The sequence below is a fragment of the Marmota monax genome, unplaced genomic scaffold (genome assembly GCF_021218885.2).
Source record: "Marmota monax isolate L192 unplaced genomic scaffold, Marmota_monax_Labrador192_F-V1.1 WCK01_AAM20220418_F8-fsc00013, whole genome shotgun sequence".
In the NCBI taxonomy this organism is placed as follows: Eukaryota; Metazoa; Chordata; class Mammalia; order Rodentia; family Sciuridae; genus Marmota; species Marmota monax.
The window spans coordinates 4,897,534-4,920,323 of NW_026692202.1; the positions used below are offsets into that span (position 1 = coordinate 4,897,534).

The 22,790-nt window shown below is 33.8% G+C and overlaps 1 protein-coding gene across 1 annotated transcript in view; it reads right to left on the reverse strand.

Moving 5' to 3' along the window:
• Positions 1–22,790, reverse strand: part of Lin28b (lin-28 homolog B) — a 112,586-nt gene that overhangs the window by 35,543 nt on the left and 54,253 nt on the right. The window contains exon 3 of the mRNA XM_058574858.1: positions 12,266–12,450. Within this exon, the coding sequence (XP_058430841.1) occupies positions 12,266–12,450 (185 nt within the window). The remainder of the gene's footprint in view (positions 1–12,265; positions 12,451–22,790) is intronic.

The window sequence follows — 22,790 nt, forward strand, 5'->3', positions numbered from 1 at the left end:
TTTTCATTCAGTTTTATTTTTTTTTAATCTTTTTTTAATTTATTTATATGTTGTGCTGAGGATCTAACCCAGTGCCTGGCACGTGTTAAGCAAGCGCTCTACCACTAAGCTACATACAGCCCCAGCCCCCAAATGAACTTTTTTGAACCTATAGTTTCTAATTCTGAGTTCCTGAGGTATACAATAATTCTTACGTTCCTGATGTTAAGTTGTTTTTAGTTCAATCTGTATGTTGTACTTTTATAGTCAGTAATCTTGTTAGATTTTTAAAAATTTATTCTTATTAGTATTCCAATAATTTACCTATAAATAATCTCAGATATATCTCTGTTGGTGTACCAGAGAACTTTGGTTAATTCTTTTTTAATCTTTAGATCTTTTTATAAGTTTGTCTTCTCTTATTGCATTGGTAGTACCACCAGTAAAATGTTACTAAGAGGGGACTCTATATGGACTACTGAAAACAAGGGAACAAAAAAATCAAACACTGAAATCAAAGAACAGTATTTGAAATCAGCCAAATTAGAAAAAGTAGGAACTGGTTTAATAACAGTTTCAAACAATGATCCTGTTTAAAAAACAAAAACTGCTATCCATGGAGTCTTTTATTTGTGACAATAAAGAATGGTTAACAGGGAGGCAGGCAAGTCCCTGGTTCCCATTTAACATAAGGCAAATAAGCTCCTCAAAAGATCATATCCTATTTTCTCCATTAATAAGGATGGTTATGAAATCAATTGCCTTTAGTGTATGATTCTTGGAAAACAGAGTTTTAAATTTGTATTCACTCAGGTTTCCAATTGTGAAGAAAGTTACCACATAATTTGATCCTATTTTTTTATAAAATAAAAGTTATATTTTGTAAAATTTTTAATTTTCGATACATGTATACATCTTTTAATTTTTTTTAATTTCTGGAGATTGAACATTTCCTATAGTCCAATCAACAAACAGCTTTCCTCCCAAAGCAAGGGAAACACTTGATTTTGTTCCTTATTAATCTATTGTTTCAAATAATCATATAATAGATGAGATTAAACTCAGAGCATTTTACAAACTAAAATTCTTAAATTCTTCCTTGATTTATTCTAGACTTTAAGAAAATGAGCATTTCTTCCTTTCCAAGTGTTTTAAAATTTTAATGTTTCATTTCTGCTTACATTCGAAGTACCTACACTTTAAAAAGCCTTACGTTGTGTGAATGCATATATTAAAATATTACTTTATGTCAAAATTGACTATAAATCTAATTCTACAAAAAGTTAATTTGTTTTCCTGAATTACTATTTCTTACTGATAAGTACAAGCATATAATTTATATTATCATGTTATAAATTATAATATTAATGGCATAATCCTACTACACCAACAGAAATAAAAAGCTCTATGAGAACAGTTAAGTCCTAGATCTTAATCTGTTTATTTTAACCAAATTTCAAAAGTTTAAATTCCAACATAAATACAGAAGGGCCTTTGCTCAGACTTCAACTTTATCAAGACTACAATTTGACTTGTCATTCTTTACTAATGGAGGATAAAGGTTGCTAAGAACTTTGTGTTTCTCCTGGATTGTTACCTGGGTTGGGGGCATAAAACTAGTATTTCAGTAGGAGGATTTAGCAGCATAAATGTGGAAATTTTCTTTGATTAGTCTTCGACTTGATCAGCCCTTACTCTGTTCACACAGGAACAGACTGGACATCATAGCTAGCAGACACAAAACATATGAGAATTTGTGTTCAAATTTAAGACATTTAAGCAAACTTTAAAATTCAAGTGAGATTTTGAACAATCTCATAACATTTATTAAAAAACACACATACTTAATATTGGAGGCTAAACTGATTTCTCTTTTGAAAGGATCTCAAAGTTTTGAAATATTACCCAATTCTCACAATACACTTTTACTGAAACCATACAATAAATATGAGATCTTCTTTTCACTAGGAATATAGTATAAAGAAAGAAAACTAAGTTACTTTCTAAATCCATAATTTCAGCTTGCAATGTTATTAGAGATGCCTCTGGAACTTTATTTCCCCCATAGGCATTATTTTACTGCTTATTCTGCTTAGAATAAAACAACAATCAGAAATTCAACCTAAAATTCTGATTATCTGCCACTTGGCTTCTGACCATTCCCATCAGGCATCTTGAGAGACCTATGCAGCGCCAAAATGAAGCTCAGCCCCACACAATGTCTGGCAGAGGGTGATGAGAACAGCACATTGTCTGCTTGGTCTGAACAGAGGTCACAGCAGGGAGAGCATCTGCTAAGATAATGCGAATGAAGGAAACAACTATAATTGCCTCATTAAGAGATCTCTGGCCAAATAATCACAAGAAGAAAGGACTTAGAAAACCACCCTAAAATTAGGTCTATAATAAGCAAAAATTAGAATAGAATAAAAAATGCAAAATTAAGGAGACTTGGGTATTCTATTGGTTTTACTAATTTCCTTAGTCACTACATAGATGAATGAACACTTGGATGCAACAGTTCAGTTATTCAACTCTAGCCCCTTGCTAATCATTAGTAGGAAGCTTAAGATGCAAATTCACAGCTGTCCAGGACACAAACGAATGTAAAATAAAGGGTTTGGGGGAATTTCTTAAAAGGGAACAACGTATAGGAACTAAGAAAGAATACCTACTGATCTGTATTTTGAAATTACAATGAAAAGCATAAAATTAAAAAGCATGAGGAACATTTTAAGAGATAAAATTTAAAAGATAAAAGTCTCAAAAAGACAAAGAAGAAAAAAGAACAAATTGTCTGCCTGATAAATTTACTTTTTTCTATTTTGTACCTCCAGCTTTAAAAAATATTTAAAAAGTCAACAGTACATTATTACAGTCAAATCCTCACTCACTTCAACTATGAGCCAGTAAAGGTATATATTTTTTATTCAACATTGTTGATAAATTAAAATATTTCATATCAAAAGCTAAGAAATGTTTTCCAACTTTAAATTTAAATACCCAAATTGGATACAAGATTAAAATGTACTGATATTGTGACAAACTATTTTTGCATTTCTTGATATTTTGAGGTTAAGCTCTATGAACTAATTTGTATTCTACAGTTAAAATTTACTGTTATATAAATAGTACCTTTAAGTGAATTATGGTTATTAATTTTTTCTGATTCCTATGAACAGTAAAATTAGCTTGTCATACCCATAAGCCAGGTTTAAAATAAGCAAACTATTTGATGACTTTGATGTTTTGCACCCAAAATGTGCTGGCTAATTTTTCCATTCCATTTACCATTCTGGTCTTTAAACTGCCTTAATCTCCTGCCCTCAGATGTTGACCCTGTAAGAATAGGGGTCATAGGTCAGAATAGACAGACCTCAAAGGATCTGGACTATCAATTCATGCCTGAAAGATTTCTCTGCCACAATAGGAACCTACTAAACAGCAAATTCCTAAATCTAATCACACAAGTATCAGGGTGAAACAGTTATTTATTGGAATTTGTTGATTTACATTTTCAAATGTCTCTACCACCTAAACAGAATTTTAATTTTTCTTTTAGAAACAGGTACTGGGCTATAAAAAAACATGAAAAAAAATTACTGACAGAACTTGTAAAGTAAAACATATATTCCTTAGGAATGCTATGGAGATTTCAAAATACGTAGCACTAAATTTCCCAAGTATAAAGTTAATGGAAAACTTCAAATTATCTCACTGAGATAATGAGTGGAAAAGGTTGTACTGCTGCAAAACAGGCAGAATTACCACTGGTTAATTTTTAGCTCAAAGACAAATGAGGGCAATAAACAAATATTTTTCATTTTAATAAACACAATACATAGCCTTTTAATAAGGAAAACCTAAGTTGATTAATTTTAACCCCCCAAAATATAAATCCAATGACTTCCAAAACCTTCTTGCATATTTAGAGAAACTTAAGCCCACAAAATTATGGCCCTGTAAAAAATAAGTTTAGTATCAGACATCTCCACTTCATTGCCAAAAGGCAAGTTAACTCTTCTAAGCTGAAACTAAACCTGACAACATATAATTAGTTTCTGTTTATGTTCGCCCTGGTCTTCCTGACCATAAATGATCAACATATCATAATGTACCATTTTAATACTGGACTAAAAGGAATGTAAAGTTTCATATCAAATTTTAAGTATAAAGAGCTTCTTAAAAAATGATAAATTCATCAGTCTTTTATGATCACATAAAAAGAATTCCCTATACTTCCATACCAAAAGCAGTTATACCAAACAGCTCAACAATTAACTACCTTTCTAAACAAAATACCTTACCACTTTAACTTGTGTAGAAAATTTAAAAAGCTAATGCAGTTATGCAAATTAAATATTGTAGCAAGTGAGAGGAGAGCAGCAGAATTCCAGTATTCTTTTCTAAGTTATTTTTAAAACTCTAAAGTCAACACTCTGAAAAAAAGAGAACTTGCATTATTATGAATAGTACTTCTTGGAGAGTGTGGTTGGGTCAAAAGACGTGGAAGGTTAAGGAGAACAAAGACAATAGTCAGTACCCCAGGAAAAAAACAGAATTAAAAAGAAGGTAAAAGGAAAAGCCATAAACAAAAAAAACCCCAAAGCTATATGTATACATTCAACATATATATCTACCACATCACTGCAAATGTTCCTAGAAGTTATATATTTATTATTAAAGATTAAAATCATTTTAATCCTTTTGCTCATTAAAAATATTTGCAAACATAAACTAAAAAGTTATTCCATAAAATATTTTACTCTATACTACAAGCTGATGTGATTATTTCATATAAATACTGAAAAGTCAACAGAAGCTAACAAAATAATCATTCTATCACCCTCCCCTACAATTTTACTGTTAGAAATTACTTCTTTTTCCTCACAGTAAATTGTGTTTTCTTAAAAGTTACCAAGTGTAGGACAACTTTAAACATAATTTTTTAAAAATCTTTTAGTTACAATCATCTTCATTTTATTATAAAGAAAGCTCTATAAGGCCATTAAATGTCCTACTTTTTAAAATAAACTAAGAAAAAATAAGCAGAATAAATCTAAAATTATTTCATTTGAAATTTTAAGAAACTTCTCAAATCTGGAAAATTTTAAATAAAATACAACTTTTACTATTACTGAATAACTGGACACTAGGAGTTAGATATTAAATTCAGCAGAATTTTAAGACAGTGAAAAAATAATCCCACTTTAAAAAAAATAATAATTAAGGTAAAATCCTTAATGCTATATTTTTTTTCCACAGAAAATATGGTTTTAACAGTAAGTTCTCTTAAGGAATGGGCCAGATTTTGAATTTGTTAAACACAAAAATTCCATATAATCAAAACTTCAAAATTTCTACTTTTTAATCTGAAATGACAGAAGTTAAACTTTATGATCTAAAAATCACTGTAGGAGAAAGAATATTCAACAAATGGTATAATATTCACAGGTAAAAAATCAATCTTGACCTAAGCCTCACACTTTATTACAAAAACTAACTGTAAATGGATCATGGATAAATAGGAAAATGTAAAAGTATTAAAATACTAGAGAAAACACAGAAGGAAATCTTTGTGACCTAGGATTAAGTAAAGAATTCTTACACATGACATCAAATAAACATGAAATCAAATAAAAATGAAAAAATTAGCTTCATCAAAATTAAAAACTTCTGCTCTATAAGAAGTATTTAAGTGACTGGAAAGACAAACCACAGACTTGTCTTTGAAGAAGCTATGTGCAAGTTATGTTTCTAGCAGAGTCTTATATCCACAATGTCTATGAAGAGTTCTCTAAAACACACACACACAAAAAGTGAAAAATGGGTAAAAGACCAGAGCAGACATGTCATCAAAAAGGATACAAAGATGACATGAAAAGCCATAAAAATATGCTCAGTATCAGTAACTACTATGGAAATGAGAATTCAAACCACGATAAGACATCACTACATGCCCATTAGAATGGTTAATATAAAAAAATTTTTAAAAGTGACAATACCAAATGCTAGCAAAGATGTGTAGCAGGTAGAACTTTCATATATTGCCGGTGGGAGATTAAAAATAGTACACACACTCTGGAAAACAACTTGGCAGTTTCTTATAAGTTTAAAAATATGACCATGACCACACAATTCAGTAATCTCTCCAAAAATGAAAACTAATTTTCACACAAATCTGTGCTGTGGCTCTGTTCATAACTGCTACAACTGGAAAACACCCAAGTGCTCTTCAACAGATGAACATATAAACAGTGTTCTACCCCCATGATGGAATAATACTCAGCATTTTTGTAAATGAGCTATTGATACATTAAACAGTGTGAATGAATTTCAAAGGCATTATGTTAAATAAAAGTGTGTGATTCCTTTTAGATGTTGCTCATAAAGATAAAAGTATAGTGAAAGAGAACAGGTTAGTGGTTGCCAGGGTATATGGTTGGAGGCAGGGTAACTATAAAAGATAGCAAGAGGCTGGGTTTGGGGGGGTGATAAGACTGTTCTGAATACAGACTACGTTGGCAAATACAGGAATATATACATGAATAAAATTCACAGAACTGCATACTCAGAGAAAAAGGTTGTCGGGCATGGTGATGTTCCAGCAGCTCGGGAGGCTAAGGCAGGAGGATCATGAGTTCAAAGCCAGCCTCCAGCAAAAGCAAGGCACCAAACAACTCAATGAGACCCTGTCTCCAAATAAAAATACAAAATAGGGTTGCGGATGTGGCTCAGTGGCCGAGTGCCCCAGAGTTCAATCCCCAGTAACAAAACAAAACAAAAGGTTAATTTTACTATACAGCCATTCAAAATAAAATAAAAACAATGTTCCAGGCAAACAAAACATATAGAAATATAACAGTATTTACTTCTCTTTTAATATAAATTAACTGGACTCTAGCTTTCAAGCACTTCAGCAAATCAAACCAATCATTTAATAACACAATTTTAATAACACTATTTTAAATATTTTGTGGACTATGAGTATGAAAGTGTTTTATACCAGCAAGTTCTCAAAAAATGAAAGGGACCTATCTAAAGGATCCAGAAGTCAGCCAAATGTGGGAAATTTACACTCTACAATAAATCTGGATAGCTACAGATTATAACTCATTAAAAAAAAAAACAGGGCTGGGGTTGTGGCTTAGTGGTAGAGTGCTTGCCTAGCATGCATGAGGCACTGACTGAAGCAGGAGGATTGTGAGTTCAAAGCCAGCCTCAGCAATTTAGTAAGACCTCAACAACAAAGTGAGACCTTGTCTCTAAATAAAATATAAAAAAGGGCTGGGGTGTTGCACAGTGGTTAAGTGGCCCTGGATTCAATCCAAAAGATAAAAATTTTTTAAAAAGGTAAAAATAGCTCTCTGCTTTCTGATGCATGTCTGTAGTTGCTTTCCTCTGCTACATCCTCTGCCACACCCTGATGTTCTGCCTCACCACAGGCCCAGAATAATGGAACTGGCTATGTATGGACTGAGCCCTTTCAGCCCTCTAAAACTGTGAGACAAATAAACTTTCCGCCTTCTATTTATTCTTGCCAGGTCTTTTGGTCACAGTAACGAAAAAGCTGACTAAAACAAACTAGAACTTGGCTGGAGTGGTAAATTATCTAAAGGAAGACATGAAATTGTTCCAACAGAGGGAAGAAGCAGAGAAATACGCTAAGGCATTTTTGAAGGAAGAGACTGATCAGATGATGACAATAAGTAACATTTCCTTTAGCATCTGCCCTATTTTAAATTTCTACCACAGTCCCATGTAACTCTTTAGACCCGTGGACTGTGCATACCCATTGACAAACATTCATTAAATTTTGGTAAAAAATAAAATGAATGGAAAGGAAATATTAAGAATAATCACAGAATAAATTAGGAAAAAACAGTGTAACATATTAATACAAGACTTTGTTCTTTGAAATACAATAAAATAAATAATGAATATGACAATAACTAGAGAATCCAGAATAAGATTTTTTAGGATACTTTATACAATTATGCTAATAAACATGAAGTATGAATCAAAATATAATTTTATTCTCATTACTAGAACTGTTTCAGAAAATAGATATGGTTAATATCCACAGAAGAACTCAAGAAAGTCATTAAAGATCTTTGAAGCCTTTTAAAGATTCAGGGAACAAATCAGTACCTTGGTAACTAACTGTTCCAGCCATCAGTTGATAAAGACCCATTTTCAGACACCACACGGTCAAACCTTGTTTTCTATTTATTTCAGTTTCTATTCAGTTGTCACAATGCTTATTTTAATATTTTATTACAGATTATAAAAAGTGGCACATGGAAAACTAGAGTGACAAAGATCACGGGCATCCTAAACTTTAAACAGATAGTTAAAAATCATTAAATATCAAACGTATCAAAGCTTTAACCACAATAAAGACAAGCAATTAATGTCAGTGGTTGGCGCAGTAATTCACCTTTGACCAACACCCGCTCCTGTCTTGCTAGGTCATTCCTTCTATGATCCCAACTATAATTCTTTGACCCCACTGCAACCTATGTCCATGAGCCTAATACCTTTTCAATGTCTTCATTCCTTACCCAGTTTTGCTCATATTTTCCATCATTACAATTGTTCCCTTCACCTTCCAATCCTTTGTTTCTCTTCCTTTTCTTTCTCAATTAGAAAAAAACTAGTTTACCTACCAACTGTAGATAATTCTGTTTTAATGCCTATTTCACATCCATAATCATGAAGTCAACGAAGGAGAAAACAGAATCATATCAACTGACTTGACTTTAAACTCATGTCCACTAACTTTAAGTGGATCTTTGGTATGGCTTGGAACTCTTTCTTCCTCTTTTCCACAATGTGTTCACTTTTCTATTTTCCTATTTCATACTTTCTCCTTATTAAATCTCCAAATCTCCTTTTACCATCACTCTCAATAAATGATCTTGCTTCAAATTTCATTAAACAAACAGTATAAAATGGTGAGAAATCTTACTTTACCCCACCTTTGTATCTGCCTACCTACCTGTATCTGTGCCTGTAGGCTGTGCCTTGCCTGAGTTTCAAAGAATGAACCAGCTATATTCACAACAGGCTCTCCCAGTTTGCTTTAAATCCCAATCTTTCTACCCAAAGAAATCACTGGAGCAACTGTCCTCTTCTCCCCTGCATGTTTAATCTTTCCTTTCTATTAGATCACTTCCCATCAACACATAAACATGCTATAATTTCTTCCCTTTGGCTATGGCTTCATTTACAGCCTACTTACCGGTAAATGTCATTTATAGGTTATACTTGCTGTCTCTGCTTCCTCTCCTTTAATTCTCTGTTGAACACAATCCAGGTAGGCATTAAGTCCCACTAGTTCACCAAACCAGCCAACTTCACTAATGACTTGTGTGTTACTAAGCAGTTCAGGTTTCAGTGGTCATTTTACTTGCTCATAATACCACTGAACATCCCTGATAATCTCCCCTTTTTGAAACTGTTTCTTTCCTTCTATAACAAAATCCCTTCTTGATTTTCCTCCTGCTTCTCTCCTTCATGCCTTTTGCTATTCTTGCTTCTCAATGCTCAGGACTCGGTCCTCTTTTCTATATATACTTATTTTGATGGTAATCTCATCTAATATTATAGCTGCAAGTATCATCTTTTCTCTAAATAATTTCATCTCCAGGCAGAGAACTCCATATGCTTAATCCATTTGCTTAATCTACATCTCCACTTGGATGGTTATTATGTCTCTCCAACTAACTATATCCAAAACTACACTTTTGATTTATTGTTCCTTCTGCAGTATTCCCCATCTTGGTAAATGCTCCCTCCACCTTTCCTGTTGCCCAGACCAAACAAACCTTGGAGTCATCCTGGACTCTTCTTCTCTCACAGTCCACTTCTGATCCACCAGTAAATCCTGCCGACTCCACCTTCAAAACATATTGGAATTTTCGCTCACCACTTCTACAGCTAACATCCCAGTCCAAACCACCACCATCTCTTTCCCACAGCATTGGAAAAGCCTCGTTAATGATCTCTCAGTTTCCAATCCTACCTCTCAAATTATGCTGTAATCACAGCTGCCAGAATGATACTTTAAGGAGGTAAGTCATATTACACTACTTTTTAACCTAAAAATTTCCAATGACTTCTCATTTCCTCCAAAATCAAAGTTCTTCCAATGATTGACAAACCCCTATATGAAGGAATGACTTGCTGTCTTATGCTTTAACTCTCAGCCTCCACCATCCTCCCCCTTACTGATTCCAAATAAGAAAACATATAAGGCATTAAGAACTATACTGTTATTCAGGCGAGGTAGCTCATACCCATAATCCAAATGACTTGGGAGGCTGAGGCAGGAGGATCACAAGTTTGAGGCTAATCTTAGCAACTTACTTGTCTTAAAATAAAAAAATAAAAAGGGCTGGGGATGTGGCTCAAGTGTAAAGTGCCCCAACATTCAATCCCTAGTACCAATTTTTTAAAAAAAGAACTATACTTTTAAACATTTAATATAAAAAATAAAGGATTGTTTTATTTTATTTTACTTTGCTTTACTTGTATTTTATTATTGTCATCATCATTATCATCTCTCTGGGAGCAAAAAACCACTCCAATTAGTTAAGTGTATCATTAAACTTTCAAACATATTCATCGATTTTCTTTAGTACAAAATGAGCTCTGAAAAATGTGGGATAGAAATAACTTATTCTCTTACTGGAGAGCTTTTCAAATCATTAAGAAAATACTGACCAGGAAATAAATGCAGTAATGATAAGTAGCTAGCTGTTTGGAAGGGAAAGAAAAGTTAGATCCATATAGCCTTCTCTCTCTTCAAAAACAAAAATAATGAGAAGAGAGAGAGTAATATTTAAAAGGTAAATTAACAAAAATAGTATGAGAAAATATTGATGTATATAGTGTGCTTTTTTCTTTCTTTCATTGTGTGTGTGTGTGTGTGTGTGTGTTGGGGGATTAAATCTGGGGCCTCACACATGCTAATAAGCACATGTTCTACCAGTGAGCTACACCCAGCCCCATAATAATATATTTTTAAATTTGTAGTTTGGAAGGTAGATAGCAACTAAAGTCAGATAGTATTATGGAGAAAGTCACAAACATGTTCCTATAAAAGTTCAAAACTTCAATACTATTTTTAAAAAACACTATCATTAAAATTAAAATATATTTCGTTAGTTGAAAAATATTTCTGATTTTTTATGTGAGACCAAAGATTCACATCCTAAATATACAGAGAAATTACAAGTCAGTAATAACAAATGAACATCAATAGATCAAAGGTCAAAGAATTAGAAAAACGCAATTTGTAGAATAAAAATTGAAGATGAATACTAACATAAAAATCTTTCAACTTCTAAAGTCATCAAAGGATGCAAAGTGGAACAATCTTAATTTCTTAAGATTAAACATATGACAACATTTGGTAAGAGCTGTTTGACTTTTGGAGGGGCTGTATTTTGGCCTTCATGCTTCTGGACAGCAGGTGGGAAATAGACAACAAACATTTTAAAGCATCAATTTTTTTAATCCAAAATTTTCTCTATTAAATATTTCTTCTAAGAATTCAATCAGACTTTTCAAAACTGCACATGAAACGACTTGCACAGTGCTATTATTGATAATTCAAAATACTAAAATTATCCTAAATACCCATTAACATAGTATTGTTCATTTAAATTAAATTCTGGTATGTCCATATGGTGGAAATTTATGCAAATGTTAATGATTGACATGAAAGAGTCTGATATATTATTAAGTGGAAAAGATTTACAAGTTTCAAAACAGCATATATTTTATGATTCTCACCTATAGTTAGGATTTCAAATTATTTTTTTACTTACTTTAGTTTTTTATGTTGTTTGGATTTTTCATATGTGAACTGGCTTTTAAAAACAAACAAAACCATCAGTATATTTTCATCTGAAAAAACAGGTGAAGTGTTGGCAAATTTTGGATGTATGAAGAGAACCTCTGTCTACTGGGAACTGCAGCTCCCTATGTGTGGTCTCAGAACAGTCTGGTGAAAAAAAAAAAAAAAAAAAAAACTATACTTTTTTTGGTGGTCAAGGGACTATGAAGTGTTTCATGCCAAATGCTCAGTTTAGCACTCTCTGCAGATAATTCAAATTGCAGAACTGACTATATTCTTGATATTTGCTCTTCAATTACACAGTAGTGGTGTTTTCTTTTGGTACTAGATGAAGTCCAATAATATAATAAAAATAAGGAAATGTTAGAATGCTTTTCCAAATATAACAAACTCATAAATTAGCCAAGTGATAAAGATTACCTGTCTCCCTTTGGTTTTCTTTTTTGTAGTGTCTTCCCTTTGGGTCTTCTTTCACTTCCTAAGCAGGGGCTCCCACCAGGTCCTGTTACCCGTATTGATTCAAGGCCTTTGGAAGATTTTTTAAACGTGAATTCCACTGGTTCACCTTCTTTCAGACTTCTAAATCCTTCCATAAATAATTTGCTCTATAAAGAAGGGAAAATGAATAGGGAGAGCAAGATCATCATTATCACCTATTTATAATTTCTCTCAATAATTCTAAAATTAACAAAGTAAGATATCTTGTGATCCATTACAAAAGAATAGGTTTTTTAAAGTTCAGTGACATTATTATAATGTTTAGCAATACATACAAAAATGTAAATTTGCATATTCTTTGACCCAGAAATTCTTTTTTTTATATTTACTCAGATATTTACCATTTCTTTTGTTTCCAAACTATATAGCTTTCAGCAATTCTACAAGAATTCTACTATAAACAACTTACACAAAGTTCAAAGAAAAAAAAGGACCATCATAGTACCGTTTGGTTAACAAAAAAAAAAAATCATAACTACCCTAAGGTCCATTTAATCCCAATGATTACATTAATTACAATAAAGCCAAATAATATAATATTATAAAGTCATTAAGTTTTTTTGTTGTTGTTGTTTAGTTCTACATGTATTTATGTGGGAAGATGAGCACATAATACTGTTGAGTAAAAGGTTAAGGCTAAAGAACAATATGTGTACCATGATGCCATCTATGTCATTTTTTAAAAAAAGATATATGTTATTTCTGCAGAGATGTTATTTGGAACAAGACACTAAATCATAAAGTGTCATTTTCTTCAATCCTGGTCTAGGAAGGTAGGAAAGTTTTCTATATATACTTTACTGCACTTTTTGAGCTTTTTATAATTTGAAAACTGCTGAGTTTTGCAAAAAATTTAATTTCCAAATGGCAAAACTGTAACTTTAATGTCAAATGCTCATTGGCTGTTTCAATCCTACTATTTTCATCAAAGTCAATATGCCAATTCAAAATCTACTAAAAATAATTCAGTAATTAGTTTTATTTCTTCTTCAAACCCTTTTATGTACAACTGACAAATCTAACTTGGAATACCATATAGTTTGAAGAGACTTTTCTGCATCTGGGGGGAAGGGGCAAAAGAAAGAAATACAATATGGTAGAAGACCTTGGTTCAAATCCAGTTCTTCAAGCAAGCTTTGAATAAACTATTTAATTTACTTTCTATTTGTCTGTAAATTCAAGCCATTTGAATTCTGAGTTAACAATAAATCTGAAAAAGACTCCACAGAAACAAGAATTCGTGGTAAAATAAGTTTGTGAAATCCTATATGTTTCTTCTTGGGCCAATCAGATTAGCATATTAGTCTCAGAAACATCTTCCCCTCCATCACTGCCACCATAATAAAAATCTTGTTTAATGTGTTTAAACTCAGCAATTTCCTCAATTGATTGATCCTGACTTAACTGGGATCAATTAAAGTTCTTTATTAATCTTCTTTATAAGCACAGATCACTAGTGTACTTAGGGAAATACAGAACCAGAAAATCTTCACCCTGACTCTGGCCTAGTTCATGATTCCAAAGGCAATTCACTATGGTTTGTCCCCAAGGGTTCCAATACTGGAAGCCTGGTCTCCTGATGCAGCATTAGAAAACAGTGTGAAACCATTAAGTGGGAGATTTTTTGGGGGCAGGGGGGCGATGAGGGGGGGTACCAGGAATTGAACTCAGTAGCACTCAACCACTGAGCACATCCCCAGCCCCTTTTGTATTTTACTTAGAGTCAGGGTCTCACTGAGTTGCTTAGTGCTTCACTGTTTCTGAGGCTAGCTTTGAACTCTCAATCCTCTGATCCTCCTGTCTCGGCCTTCGGAGCCACTGGGATTACAGGTGTGCACCACCACACCTGGCTAAGTGGGAGATCTTGAAGAAGTCAGTCACATGCTTTTGGAAGTGACTGTGAGACTGCAGAGTCTCTTGTTCTCAGATGTGCCCCTGCCATGAAGCCATCTACCTTTGGGCCTTTGCCAGAGATCTAACCAATGCTCTCTACCCCACCTAGTCTTGGCCTTTAAATTTCTGGAACTATAAACTACATTAAATTTTTAAAATTACCTTGCCACAAGTGTTTTATTAAAGTAACAGAAAGCAGTTAAATATAGTAGTCCCCTTTATCCATTGTTTTGCGTCTCAGGAGTTCAGTTGCCTGAAAGTCAATGGCAGTCAGAAAATATTCATATGTTTTAAATCGCTTACCATTCTGAATAGCACAATAAAATCTCTGGTCATCCCACTCCATACCACCCAGGACTTAAATCATCCCCTTCATTTTGTGGGACCACTCTGCATACACCTCCCACAGTAGTCATCTTGGTTATCAGATAAACTTGCTGTATCTTACTGCTTGTGTTGAAGTAGTCCTTATTTTACTTAATAATGATCCCAAAGGGCAGGAGTAGTGTTTCGGGCAATTAAGACAAAAAAAGGAGAAGCTATAAACTGCTTTCTTTAAGTGAAAAGGTGAAAGTTCTTGACTTGATGCTGAAGTTGCTAAGACCTATGATAAAAAACAAATCTACTCATGACATTGTAAAGAAGGAAAAAGAAATTCATACTAGTTTTGCTGCTGCACCTCAAACTGCAAAAGTTATAGCCACAGTTGAGTCAAGTGCTTAGTGAAGCTGGTAAAGGCATTAGATTTGTGTTATGGTTTTAAAGGACAAAACAGTACACACAGGGATAGGTACACAGTGTTTTTCCCATGGGTCCTTGGTTTTAGGCATCTCCCAGAGGGGTCATAGAATGTGTGCTTTTCAGATAAAGGGGACTATAATTATATATAATCCAAATCATTACAAGGAACAAATAGAAACACTTCAAAATGTAACACAAAAGGAGACTGGTCATTGTGATAAAGTAATATGATACATGATATCAGAGTTACTAACCTATTTCTAGTGATGATCACCTGACAGTGAAATCCTTCATGCTGAAGTCTACAATTTGATAGCACCACTTTGCTACCTGATGGTATATAGGGCAAAAACCCACAACTGTCTGCACTCTTTAAAATAACAAATCATCATTTTTAAAGCTATTTTAACAATTCTACAGCATCATCTCATTTTTTCTTCTAAGCTTTCTCCGCACTAATTATAAATAGCTCTTTTTGTTTTCATTCCCTTTCTTCCTTCCCACTCAAGAAAGTGTATATGTAAGTGGGATGAAGTGAAACACAGCTGAACTACTGAAATTATGAGAATGAAGGAACAGCAGTTTTAATTTTAGATATTGTATGTTTATGTTTTGCTTCAGCAACAAAAATTCTATCACTTATCTCCTAGTTCCTAGCATACAGGTGCATTTTTCACCAACTTAGTTTCATTTAACATCATTAAGACTTTTGATAGGTTATCATTTATAAGTGAACTACTTTCTCAAATCTAAAGCTAAATTCTGACTATTTGTCATGATATTTGGAAAGAACACTTTTTTTTTAATTCCACCATACACACTCTCCCCTCCTCCCCTGTCATAATACCTGAGCAAAAATAAGAATGACTATCCTTACAATGGCTCTGCAATACAAAGACTACAATTCACAGAGAATTATGAGAATATTCTGACTTTGCTATTTTATTAACGTAGCTGCCATACAGGTGGAAAAGATTTATTAAAAGGTAGGGAATTAGTTCATTATATTTGGTCACAAAAATGAACTTCTCCCCTTGATCTGCAAATTTTTATTAAAAATCCATTATTTTGGGGGGGGGGGCAGGGATTGAACTCAGGGACACTCGGCCACTGAGCCACATCCCCAGCCCTATTTTGTATTTTATTTAGAGAAAGGGTCTCACTGAGTTGCTTAGCACCTCACTTTTGCTGAGGCTAGCTTTGAACTCTCCATCTTCCTGTCTCAGCTTCCTGAGCCACAGGGATAACAGGCCTGCACTACTGTACCCAGCCAGTCATATGGATTCTTAGTTTTACCTAAACCATTTACTAAATCTTGTGCATTCTTTCTCATAATCTCTTTTTCATCTGCCCCATCTGGATTGCTGTTACCCACTTCAGAGCTCTAACATCCTCTATTAGGATATGTATAATAGTTATTATATTTCAACATGAGTCTCCTTCCCAATCTACAGTATCTTTCACATCTGCCTATTCCCTCTGACTATATTTTTGCTTGTTAGTCTCACATCCCAAAATCTACAATAACTCTCAGATCTTGCTTAGATGAGAATTTATAATCTTACCTCTACTTACATTTGCCATATCCTTTTCCATTTCTCAAAAATGCAACACTTTTCTTAGTAAAACTGGTACACTTGAACTTCCCTGAAGATCATCTCAGCTCTCTATACCAGCTTATTTTGGTGAGGGACACACTCTTCTACTCAGCTGTCTACCAAAAATCTTACTCACTCTTCAAGGCATAGTTCCATGATCCTTTATGTCACCATCCTCAATTGCCCCAAATTGGATTCTTTTCTCTTTCACTTAATTGAATTTTCTATTATAGTTTCTACAGCATACTGCCATGTAATGCAAATATCTATATATGCCTTACATCTCATTTGCTCTTTTGGACTCATCTTCTACTCTTTAGTACTCTTTAGTTCACGCACTAAGAATGTAATATACATCTTTTTTCCAAGTATTTTCCAAAGGGCTTAACATAATGCCTGCAAATAGCTACCACTCAATAAGTACTTAAAATAATTCTACAGTTAACATCAATAAAATCAAGGATTATTAGTCTAATTCTCAGTTGAAAAAAGAAAAAAGGGACTGAATTCTTTTATAAATGAGTTGCACATGCAAAACCAGATTTTTTTCTACCTACTTCTACTCCCAGTGCATAAAATTCTTTCAATGTCATAAAAAGAATGTCACAAAAAGAATATCATAAAATTCATTTAATGTCAAAGAGACACTATATATGGTTCATCAGGAATAAAATGTAGCCAGGTTCAGTGTTGAATGCCTGTAATCCCAGCATATCAAGAAGCTGAGGCAGAAGGACTGCAAGTTTGAGGTCAATCTGAGCAACTTAGTGAGACCCTGTCTCACTACAGAAAGCAGAAGAAAGCAGCGATGCAGCTCAGGGGTAAAGGGCCCTTGGGTACAATTCCCAGTACCCCCCAACACACACACACACACACAAAAGCAGACAGTATTGCAATGGTTCAAGGTAGCAATGCTATCCAAAGACTCCACACAAAAGTTAAAGTGAACTTTTTTTCTTGTTCTTCCTTCTACGCATTATCATCTACATTTGATGTGTCTCACAATACATGAAGACTGGTCTAAGAATATAGATTGGTGATTTAAAAAAAAAAAAAGTTGTACATAATAATAGAAGAACTTTTGACATATGGGCTTATATTTTCATCTATACCTAATTTGTTGGGACAAAATAAAACATACTCTGTATAGAAGAGAATCAGGAATTAAATGAATAAAGGAACAAAGTAATAAATGATAAATGAATGAAGAGTATTTAGAAGGAACTACTGACGTGTGCTAAAACACAGTGTGCTTACAATGGGACAGGCCAATTTTGAATGTGTATATCATACATGAACAGCAAATTTGGTTCCTCTTCTTCCAACAAAGTGAGATTCCCTTTTCTCTGCTTCCCTTTATTTTTATTCCAACTTTAAAATTCATTGTGACACAAATATATTACAGAATTACAAATAGATGAGCTTTCAGTTTCCTTGCTATACATATGTTCCTCCTCCCTACTGTTTAAAAGAATAATAACAGGAATATGGAGTCAAATGAGAACAGTTCAAATGCTGTATTTTATTTGTCAAGTATTTCTACCCATGTCTCCAGACAGTAATGATAGCATTACCTATTTCTCTTGGCACATAATTTCTCTCCAACTAGATTGGGAAGGCAAGTAAGTGTAGCTATATGATTCTCCACAGAAATAAGAATACATTTTATTCCAGTTCAAGATAGCAAGCTGTACAGACTCGCCTCAAGTTGGTCTTTAAAAGCCATCAAAATGACAATATAATAACAAAATAAAATAAAATGGATTCACAACAAGGAAGATAATGGAAAGGATGCCATCAACAGAAAACAGAATTCAGCTGCATGGCAGCCAGGAGTGGTGGCACACACCTGTAATCCCAGCAGTTTAGGAGTATGATCATGAGTTCAAAGCCAACTTCAGCAACTTAGCAAGGCCCTGAGCATCTCAGCAAGATCCTGTCTCTAAATAAAATATTTAAAAGGGCTGGGAATGTGGCTCAGTGGTTAAGCGCCCCTAGGTTCAATCCTCAATACTATGTGCACACACAAAAAAAGCAGAATTCAACAAATTTCTTTAAGTTAGAATGTTCACTGAAAACTGAGCTAAAGAAACCACACCCTAGAAAACTAACAGAAAGAGCTGCACTGAAGTAGGAACCAATACTCTTCAAAGGCCTAATAGGCTGTGCTAAGACACAATGCCTGTGACAAAGGACAAGAACACAGTGGGTCTTAAAACTGAGGTGTTAATGGTGTAAGGACCAAAAGCTCATTCCCTTCTTCCACCCCTATACTTACCTACACTCATGACACAGCCAAATAATGCCTCAAGGCAAACAAGAGGCACTTCTCTACAGATACTGGAGGAAATATCAGGGAGATTCTGAAGCCTGCACACAACTAGAAAACCACTGGTGTAAGTCAGCTACCTACCCATTCAACCTTAAATCATTCCTATCCCTCCTTCTTACTCCTCATTCATACACCTGAAGAGTTCTTCAAGAATCACAAAACATGTGAGGTCAAGATAATTGATAGAACCAAAAAAACCTGATACATCATTTAATTAGTACTCCCAGAGATATTTAAGGCAACATAGCATTAACAAAACACAAGAACAAAAACAATCAGAGAATTCAAAAGCCTTCTCGGAAACATGATCTTTGAGTCACACACCATGGTGCATGCCTGTAATCCTAGCAACCTGGAAGGCTGAGGCAGAGGTATCTCAAGTTTAATGCAAGCCTCAGCAACTCAGCAAGAACCTGAGTCAAAATAAAAAGGCTGGAGATGTAGCTCAGAGACAGAAGTCCCTGGGTTCAAATCACAATTAAGTGTTTTGGAAGTAAAAGATGAAAAAAATATTTAAAAATTTGGACAAAAACAAAGTAAGAGATGGTAGGAAGGAAGGGAGGGAGGGAGGAGTAAAGAAAAAAAGGATGAAAAGAAGGAAGGAGGGAGAAAGGATAAAATAAATGTGCTTCCTATATAACCTTGGACAAGTTGCATACAGTTGGACAAGACTCCCGCTTTTCTTTTTGTAATAAAATATACATCACTACTTTTAGTTATAAGAATTTTAAAAAATTTTTATGACTTCTCCTTGTCTATGTGGATACAGATAGAAATGAATGGTGACTAGTTTTTAGTCAAAACAGAAATTTTCCTTTATGCATGCTTAGTATGTCCCAATTCAGTAAATAAGAGAAAGATTTTAGGTTTTTTTTTTTTTTTAAATTTGAATCCCTTAAGAAAACAGAAGCTTAAAAACTATGGTGGTAGTGTTGAAGTAAATGTTTGCTGAGAATTTTACTTAAATAGAATAAATCCAATTTACTCCAATCAAATTATCAAATAATTTCACAAGAATAGGATCACTACTTGTCTTGAATATTAAAGGAAACCTTACAAAATAAATCCCTCCATCTGACCTGTACTTCAAAGCTGAAAAGGATGCAATAAAATTGGCAACACTTCTCAAAGGGCATTGGAAAAAATCCTGGATTTGAATGTTGATTCTCCTACTTACAAATTCAAGCTGCCTGACCACAAACTTACTTAAGTTTTTTTTTTTTTTTGCTAAAAAAAAAAAATTTGCTTCAAGGGCTGGGGTTGTAGCTAGTGGTACATGTAGCATGTACAAAGCCCTGGGTTCGATCCTCAGCACCACATAAAAAATAAATTAATTAAATAAAGGCATTATGTCCATCTACACCTAAAAAATAAATATAAAAAAAAACGTGCTCCAATTTCCTTATATATAAATTAATAATCTCTCTAGGAATAACAACTATCTGCTATAATTATTAATGGGTCCCAAATAATAAAATGTAAAATACCTAAAACAGTGCTTAGCCCAATGTCCGCAGTTCAGTAAACAGTTTATATTATTTAAGTTTCCAATGTGCTCCCCACTTGCACACAGGTAAGGAACAGCTGAGACAAAACAAGTATGTACTGAGCATGTATCATTAACAGCACTGGCTGAATGCTTTTACCTTGCAGAATCATTTGATCCAAACTACCTTATCCCTTGTCCCCACATGGCAAATGTTTGTACATCACTGAGTTTCAATTTAAACATTATCTCCTCTTCAAAGCCTTTTATATCAATTTCAAGAAAAATGTAGGCATTCCTTTTCCCATGTTCCAAGTGCATACCATATGTAGCACTATTATAACACCTTCCATATTACAATATGTTTGGGTCTTAGAAAGTTATGAACTTCTGGAAAGGAAATATAATTTCTCACTTCCATGCTTAAAACCATCCCAGAAACATAGCAAGTACTCAATATATGTTTGAGGCAGACAGAAGCATCAAGGTGAGAAAGAGAAAGGGAGAGAATAAAAATTAGCTATATCAGGGCTGGGGATGTGGCTCAAGCGGTAGCACGCTCGCCTGGCATGCATGCGGCCCGGGTTCGATCCTCAGCACCACATACAAAACAAAGATGTTGTGTCTGCCGATAACTAAAAAAGAAATATTAAAAAAAATTCTCTCTCTCTCTCTCTCTCTCTCAAAAAAAAAATAGCTATTTCTTTTCATCTTTAAGAGGAGATGAAAAACCCTAAGGTCTTATCTGATAAATGGCAGAACTAGGACTCAAAGTTCTACCTATTACCACCAAAAGCCCTGTACATCGCAATGCCCAGTATAACATACTCTGGAAAAATCCAATCACTCCTCAATAACACATTCACAATCAATATAAGGTTTAGAATCCTGAAGCTTTGGCTTCCAGCAGGCCTCCCTACTCAACCCTTACTCACCCTTTATCCCTTAATTTTCTTAGCTTTTAAACTTTTACCACAAAACTTCTTAGCTAATATAATGAATCATATGAAATTGATTTTTTTATGGAAGAGTATTTTATTTTATTTCTCCTCTTTGAAATTAAGTACTCAGTAAACAATGGCTAAGTAAACTTATAGAATTATCTACTTAACAGATAATAGCTAAATAAAGCAACTTTAAAAACGAAATTTATTGGGCTGGGGTTGTGGCTCTGTGGTAAAGCGCTTGCCTAGCATGCATGAGGCACTAGGTTTGATCCCTAATACCACATTAAAAAATAAACAAAATAAAGGTATTGGTTCCATCTTCAACTAAAAACATATTTTAAAAAACAAATTTATGATCCTATGTTTCATCAAATGGAAAAATTATAGACTTGACTTAAAAAAATACATAACTCTGACTTTACATGAAGTAGCAAAATATTAGGCCCACATATACTATGTATAATTTAAGGAGGAACATGTATTACAAACCTAGAGCAGTACTCTTACTTTTTAATTATACTCTTCCATTAGGAGCCTTTTTTTCCTATTTGTTTCCCAATGTGAATTTTAGTACCATAAATATTTGCTTATGTACTGTGGCTCTTTTTTTAAAAAAAATTTTTTTTTTAGTTGTAGGTGGACACAATACCTTTATTTTATTTTTATGTGATGCTGAGGATCGAACTCAGTGCCTCAGGCATATTAGGTGAGCACACTTTCTCTGAGCCACAACCCTAACCCCTACTGTGGCTCTTTGAAGGACCACAAACTACTATAATATTTAGAATCCTTTTGCCCCGGGCTGGGGATGTGGCTCAAGCGGTAGCGCACTCGCCTGGCATGCGTGCGGCCCGGGTTGGATCCTCAGCACCACATACAAACAAAGATGTTGTGTCTGCCAATAACTAAAAAATAAATATCAAAATTCTCTCTCTCTCTCTCTCTCTCTCTCTCTTTAAAAAAATAAATAAATAAATAAATAAACTACCTGAAAAAAAAAAAAAGAATCCTTTTGCCCCAACAAAAAATAATTCTTACCACCATATTGTGATATCATCCCCTTTAGAATGGACACTCTAGAGCAATTACTAAAAACAATACCAAAAAGTATATAACTAGGAAGCCAATGGATTAATTATAGAGGAATTTTAGAAATACACTAATATACAAGTAGGAGAAATGGAGGAAGTTAGTTATTCACAAAAAAGAGGTAAAGAGGAAATTATCAAAGTGGTACATCCAAATTCAGACATACAAACCATTATTACATTGTCAATGGAGTTAACACAACTAAAATGCAGAGATTAATCGATTTGCCACCTATACGAGAGCCATTTTATAAATACTCAAAAAGGCTGAAAGAGGATAGAAAAAGACAAAATATGAAAAAAAAAGGAATAAGATGGCTACAGCTTTGTTATACCACTAACATCAGAAAAGCTTTAAGACA